Source organism: Lytechinus pictus, chromosome 5 (genome assembly GCF_037042905.1).
Source record: "Lytechinus pictus isolate F3 Inbred chromosome 5, Lp3.0, whole genome shotgun sequence".
NCBI lineage: Eukaryota > Metazoa > Echinodermata > Echinoidea > Temnopleuroida > Toxopneustidae > Lytechinus > Lytechinus pictus.
In genome coordinates, this window is record NC_087249.1 from 16,750,007 (window position 1) to 16,757,468 (window position 7,462).

At 40.1% G+C, this 7,462-nt stretch overlaps 1 protein-coding gene across 1 annotated transcript; it reads left to right on the top strand.

The window, feature by feature from the left end:
• The first annotated feature begins 744 nt into the window (after positions 1–744).
• Positions 745–6,459, top strand: LOC129262352 (myogenesis-regulating glycosidase-like). Its single transcript, XM_054900462.2, has 2 exons — positions 745–2,625; positions 3,426–6,459. Exons 1-2 carry the CDS (start codon positions 804–806, stop codon positions 3,689–3,691), a joined length of 2,088 nt encoding a protein of 695 aa, XP_054756437.2. The 5' UTR covers positions 745–803; the 3' UTR covers positions 3,692–6,459.
• Positions 6,460–7,462: the final 1,003 nt, after the last annotated feature.

The following is a 7,462-nucleotide window of genomic DNA, read 5'->3' on the forward strand; positions in this document are numbered from 1 at the left end:
AGCATCAGGATATTTACATGTGGTCCTAAAAGTCAAATTATGGCCATTAGGTTGACAAACACTTGATACAATATGCACATTTACATGTACTTGTTAAGTCTGGTAGCTACATACATGTACATTTGTAGATACCTCAGATTTCCTTTGCGTATAGTTTCATAATTTCAAAATTGTCACTATGCTACTCGGTGTGCACCAAATGTGACATTTGCCAATGCTACATGGACACTGTGACAATTTTGAAATTTTCTTTTGAAATTTTGCATAGGAAAGCTGACGTACTAACAATGTAGCTGACTGACTTTAATAAGTAAATGTTTGTATTGTTTCAAGTTTTAGTCAGTCTAATTGCATTAATTGAACTTTTAGGACCAAATGTAAATATCCCGATGCTACACAGACACCGTGTTCACTAAACAGCATTACACACTGTTTTGCTTTATAACTTCAGGAAAATGTATGGTCTTAATACAAATATGTATGGTCTTAATACAAATATGTAAAGCCTACAAACAATAAAATGTATAGTATGATTAGTACTGAGTTATGCTGACATGTCACAATTTGTGCCCCAACTTTATGGAAAGACCCATTTGAATGACTTGACTGTATTGCTTCCACTTTAATATTTCAGTAAGTTTTTTAATGTTAATTTTCTGTTCATTATCTTATTGAGTACAATATTGAAGAAAATTGGAGATTGTCATTTTTTTCTTACATTTTCTTTTTGTTTTTCTCTTCACAGGTGATGAAATTTTATCTCCAGTATTCTTTGAAATTTGTGTGAGCCAATTCACTGCCCAATGTGCCATATAAGCAAGAAACAGAGACAAGGCCTGATGGCGCTTTCGGTTGTGGCACTGATCTTTGCCATCTTAGCATGGTACTATGTCACCCAGCATGGTCGCATGGCTGTGCAACATGTGGGACCGATCAAGTTCTATCCAGAGACTCATGAACTGTACGTCCTCAACGGAACCCATGATGTAGTCTTCAAGGCGTGGCTGGGCACCCCCTTGCCCCATCCCATCTACCCTCTAGACTGCACCCGGCAGTTCCAGACGTCGGACTCCATCTGCATCAACTGGGTGGACATGGAGACTGCGAGCAAGGTCGACAAGGAGTATGCAAGGATGGAGGTCACAGTACAGCCGCCAGAGGACAATCTGCACTGCATAACTGTTGAATGGACATCTTTTATGCTTGACTTTGCACCCATGGATTGCATCTCACTGACAGATGCCCACTGGTTTGGTGGCGCAAGCCTGTATCGCCAGCTCTGGCCCTTGGACGATACTTCCATTCCCATGCAACCATACATCATGAGAGACATTCTAGTCAGGCCAGATAGGCATGATGTTTGGGGCTCCATTCTTGAGAACTATTGGTTGTCTTCCACGGGAGTTGCAGTATTCGTAGACAAGGATGTTCCGCTCCACGTCGGTTTCAATCAGGACTTCTCCCAGAAGTTGTGTTTGAAGTCCGAGTACCTCAACTCTCCTTACCAAAACCAGCAACTCAAGTACCCTCACCTCAAGTATACAGTGTGTTACAGTGAAGACATCAAGACAGTTCACCAACAGGTCTACAACAGGTGGTTCCTCAAACCTCTTGGCATTCCTGATGAGCGCATGATCAAGTCCCCTATATGGTCAACATGGGCACGCTACAAGACCTTTGTCAATGAAACACAGGTCCTAGACTTTGCAGAAGAAATAGTCCAACACAACCTGTCCAACAGCCAGATTGAAATAGATGATAAATACACAACTTCTTATGGTGCATATGATTTCAACCAGACAAAGTTCCCTGATGCTGCAGGGATGATTGGAAAGCTGAAAGAGAAAGGATTCAGGGTAACATCTTGGATTCACCCTTTTACAAACCTAGAGTCTCCAAATTTCAGAGTAGGTATTAACAATGGGTTCTGGGTGAGAGATGTAACCAACTCCGTGCCTGCTGTCGTGAAATGGTGGCAGGGAGAAGGAGCCATCTTGGATGTCACAGACAACAGGTCAAGGCAGTGGTACCTGAACAACCTTCAATCTATGCGTATGGCCTTCGGTCTGGACTCCTTCAAGTTTGATGCCGGTGAAGCAGATTTCTTCCCAGTCTACTTCAACGTGACTTCCCAGGAGTTCTGGAATCCCAACGAGTACTGCACCCAGTATGCTCAACTTGTGTCAGAGCTGGGTGGTATGATCGAGGTGAGATGCGGGCACCAGACCCAGAACCTGCCCATCTTTGTGCGCATGTTCGACAAGGAGTCCTCCTGGAGCAATGACAACGGTCTTAAGACCATGATCCCCTCTGCCCTTACCCAAGGTATCCTAGGATATCCTTTCATCCTACCTGACATGATCGGAGGAAACGCGTATGGGGGAGATGGTGTCTTTGACGGCACCAACCTGAAGGACCTGCCTGAGAGGGAGCTGTTCATACGATGGATGGAGTTGACTGCCTATCTTCCAGCCATGCAGTTCTCCATTGCACCCTGGCAGTACAGTGATGCAGATGCTGACGATGGGGTCTCCATCGTGGATGTTTCCAGGGAAATGATTCGCATCCATGAAGAGGAAGTGACTCCCCTCATCATTAGATATGCTCAGGAGGCAGTAGCTGAAGGTATGCATTCATGTTTGGCTTGAAACCAATACAGGTACAAGTAAGTTCTCTTAAATCCATTCCCCCTCCCCTCAAAAGAAACATACATGAACATGTTTATAAAGTAAGGCTTTTTAGTGACAATGTAATGTGTACTTGCATAATTTCTTCTCAACCTTCTCCCCTGTCTCTCAATTTCAATATCTATTTTTTCCCTTCATTTACGGATCAAATTTAACAATTAAAATTCTAATGCAATGTTAGAATTTGATAGGTAAATGAAGCTCATTGATAGATAAAATGCTTGATACCAATCATACATTTCTCCTTCCTCTCTCTGCCCCCCCCCCCTCATTCAATCATGCTTGCTTTCTTATTTCCGTTTTATTTAGGATTTTGATTTCCACTGGATGGTCATGGGAGCATTCAGATACATTGGTTATGATTTATTAATGGCAATTTTTAAAGTGCATACCACCTTATAATAGAGGTGATTCAGAGTATTAAACTCGAAGTAATCTATGTGTTTAATCTGCCAATGTTTTTCAACTATTTCTTGATTTATTCATTGTTTTGTTGCACTCTTACACATTCATTTACACAATGTTGGCAAAAGTTTTTTTTTAATGATGATAACATGAGTATAATAAAGAGAGGAAATATATGAAATTTAACAAATTGGTAGATTAAAGTTCAGGAATGAAATGGAGTTACCCTAATTGATATTTTGTTAATAAATGAACACACATTGAAACAGTGCTTTAATGAAATGAAGCCATTCTTGAGAGTTTAGGAAATGAATACTGTTCTTTGAATCCCAGGTTACCCGATCATCAGGCCGCTCTGGTGGCTGGACCCTAAGCATGAAGATGCCCTGACCTGCGATTCAGAGTTCCTCATAGGTGATGCAGTCCTGGTGGCCCCAATCCTGGAACCCCACGCACGGTCGCGGGACATCTTCTTACCCAAGGGACGCTGGAAGGACACCCTCCGAGGGAACAGGATCGTTGAAGGACCATGCTGGCTTCGGGACTATGCCATCCAGCTTGATGAAATTGCTACATTTTACCACATGGAGGATGAGTGAAAATATCTATAACCACTTTGTCTAATTCCCAGATTGTCTTTAAATGATGATTGCCAAGTCTATTTGATTCACTTTGGTCTAATATACAATAGTCTACTAGGGTGCTAGTAGATTTCTGTAATGGTCAAATGGCCTAATTTACACTCCATTCATATGTTTTCCTTAGGTTGTATAATCAACCACTTAGTCCATAATCTTATGAGCGTTTCATCAAAATTTTCATCCAAGTTGTTAGGTCTGACAAGTTTACTTGATTGGCTGAGAGGCACTGTTTCCATAATAACTGTCGGATAAAACAGTACTTGTTGGATAAAATGTCTGACAAGTCTTTTCATGTAATGCTCCCATGTCTGATAAAGTGGTGTTCAACCAAGTGGGCTAAGTGGTAATACTATGCAGTTCTTGACAGATCTGGGGTGTTTCACAAAGATTTAAGTATGACTTAAGTCGCACGTAAATGCTGACGCGTATAAGAATCTTATTGATCAATACGCAGCAGTGCGCATCCTCTTCGCATGATCTGACTAATGTGGTCATGCCTTTTATACTGCATGCCAATAGACATTTAAGCGCAACTCTAAGTCATACTTAAATCTTTGTGAAACATCCCCCGGTTGTATAGGAAATGGGATTAAAACAATGAGATGAGTTAAAATAGGCTTTAGACAAAATAGAATTAGACCACAGGGGATAATACCAAATAAACTCTAGGACAGGTGATCAGGAATAGTATGTCTAAATGGCTTAGACAACAAAATTGATATACATGTAGCCTGCATGTACATGTAGGTGGCACTTTAGATAAACTTGGAATAGACCATGTAATAATGGCCCGAATTCACAAATTTGGTTTTTGCAAAAACCATGGTTTCATTTGAGTCTACTGTTGAAACTGCTGTTGAAACCATAGGTTCTAAAAACCATCGTTTGTGAAATGCAAATTTTAGAAACCGTGGTTTTTTAAACACCACGGTCTCTGAAAACCGTGGGTTTAAATGAAACCACCTTTGTGTATTCAGTCCAATAAGCTTTGGAATAACAGGAATTAGACCATAGGGGATGAAACCAAGTAGACAAATTTGAATGAGACCTCATAGGATAACAACTTAATTGGCTATAGATGATTTTGGTATAGCCTTGGTGGCATGGGTGCGTCGTGGCCGAGTGGTTCTGACTCTCCCCTTTTAAACAAAGGTTCTTGGGTTCGAATCGTAGCCATGGCATGTTTTCCTTCAGCAAGAAATTTATCCACACTGTGCTGCACTCGACCCAGGTGAGATGAATGGGTACCCGGCAGGAGTAATTCCTTACATGCACTGAGCGCCGGTGATGGTAGCTCGAGCTTAAGTCAGGGTAATAATAGCAGCGCTTTGTATCCTCTGGCATAAAGCGCTTTATAAATCCAGCTATTATTACTATGTTTATTATTGGCTCAAATACACTTTGGATAAACTGTGATTAGACATTGGAGGATGAAACCAAACAGGCTTAGGCGAATGAGATCAAATGCACTTTTGGACACACTTGAATTATACCTCGAGACCAAATTGGCCTGAGACCAAGTGCGATTAGACCGAATGGGCTTAAAATGAGGATCAGACAGAGTGGCTATTTACCTGTGAAAGTAGTTTCTGAAGGTCAATCGCGTGTGGCGAGGTGTTGACTCTATGGGGTATAGGATTATTGATTTCCCTTGGGGGCAAAGATGATGAATATATGCATGTTTATTAATGGAAGGCAATTGATCAATCATAGCAAGGTAGCTGCATCATACCTGTGCCGGCCACACAGAAACGTTGTTAGCCTAACAGAGTGCTTACAGTAAGCTCAGTCACATCTTTCGGATTGTGAAGTCAAAACATTTATTTCAATGTGTAAGGAATGCATTGTTGTTACATTAGGCATTGCTTCCACATTACCGGTTGTAACAGGGCCTCTGTTAGCGCTAACAACGTTGCTGTGCAGTTGGTACTGATCAATTGCCTTCCATTAAGGCACCTTTTTCAATAGTTGTCTATTTTCCTGCATTAATCCTGCAAGCAGCTTTTCCTGGCAAATCATCACAATCTCCATACGTAGACAAAACAATGGAAACTGCAGGAAAGTTGCAATTAAAAGATGCATATATGTACAATGTATAACCCTTATTGCAAGAGTCCTGCTTAAAATGCAGCACACCCTTTGACAAATGAGGGTTAATTGACATTACTTGACTGTATATGTGTGGGCACTAAATTGACACCGTAAAAATATTGATATTTTAATGACTTTATTTTCAGTTTCCATTTGTTGGAAGTGAAGGGAGGATTTCCAAGTTGTGTATGTTAGACTATACATTTCAAATTGTCTTTTGCATATATTTTTGGTACTGCTCTAATCCTCCTTTTACAGTATTTTTGGGTCAAGTCAAGTCATTTCAGGGTTTAAGTCGAGTCACTAAACAAATGTTAAATGAGAACAATTTCATAGAGTACTGCCCTAGTCACGACATCCCTGGCATGTACACCATCTTGTCTCACTCCGAAGAAATAATGATTTGTCGTCTTGCTCTACAACAGCTTTATATTCTTAAACTATAGAGGGCACTAGTGTTCAATGGAAACTGGAAGTATTTAGTACTCCTAGTAGTATATGTATCATTTCACCTGTTATCATCTCTTTTCATGTCCCTTCTCTTTCCAATCTCCCCCTCACTCTCTCTCTCTCTCCCTCTCTCTCTCTCTCTTTACTTCTTTTCTCTCCCCCTTTCTTTCATTTTCCTTAACTCCAAAAAATGTCACATGCTTGCCTTTAGGGAGCTCTTCCATCTACTCTTTCCTCATATCCATCGAGGAATCATATCAAATACATCTCTTTCACAATGCATAAATATGCTATGTTATTCTATGCTTTTAGGTTGCTGAATAATTCTGAATTATCGCTTATGGTGCTTTACTTGTCTCATGCTTGTCCCGATGCAGTTTGTTTTCTTCTGTTTTGTTTTGCCTGAGAAGTAAAAGCTCTGTTTATCAAGTTGCCTTTTCTACTGTTAATTTTATATTCTAATTGCTCCTATGTTTGTCTTCATATCTATTCATCAAAATCTCTGCTCATTTTTAAGTGAAATTTAATGTCTGCCTTCATATATGATTATCTTCATATATATGCGTATCATGCACCATTCCATCCATGCCTCTTTCTGACTTGCACACATTTTCATTTGCCAGTGCCGTGTTTTTTCATTAAAAAAATCAGTGTTTTATATATTTGTCTTTCATTTTCTACATGAACAAGGACCATCAAGTAGTGGTGCATTATTGTACAAATATTCAACGATTTGTCATTTGTTTGATCGTTCCGAATAATGCATGAGCGTGCAAGTCGAAAGAGTTTATTCAATTCAATTAAAAAGCCCGATGTGGAGTTGAATAGACTGCTTCAACTTGCACCAAATGAAATATTCAAACAGTCGCACAAATGACAAAACATTGAATATTTCTTTCAAATACAGCACACTATTTGTAGACATAGTCTTGACCAAATAACCAAAATAGATTATAAGTTAGACCTATGAAGTAATAGGGCTAGGAGTGTGGATGTACTCTGGTCTAACTTTAGCCTTTTATTTTATCTACTGGTATGCATGTTGTATGTAGCGCAGTAATGCTGGTTCACGCATGAAGTGATTGTTGAGGCACAGCACAGGCCATGTTATGCGTTTTTATTGATTTTGGGATCTATTGCACTGTGCAGGCTCTCTTGCTCGAGCATGCAATAGTCCACTATTGCACG

Excerpts from the sequence above, each read along its gene's own strand:
- LOC129262352 (XM_054900462.2), top strand. The coding sequence starts at position 804 with ATGTGCCATATAAGCAAGAAACAGAGACAAGGCCTGATGGCGCTTTCG. Across the intron at positions 2,626-3,425 it reads TCAGGAGGCAGTAGCTGAAG|GTTACCCGATCATCAGGCCG; the intron begins GTATGCATTCAT and ends TTTGAATCCCAG.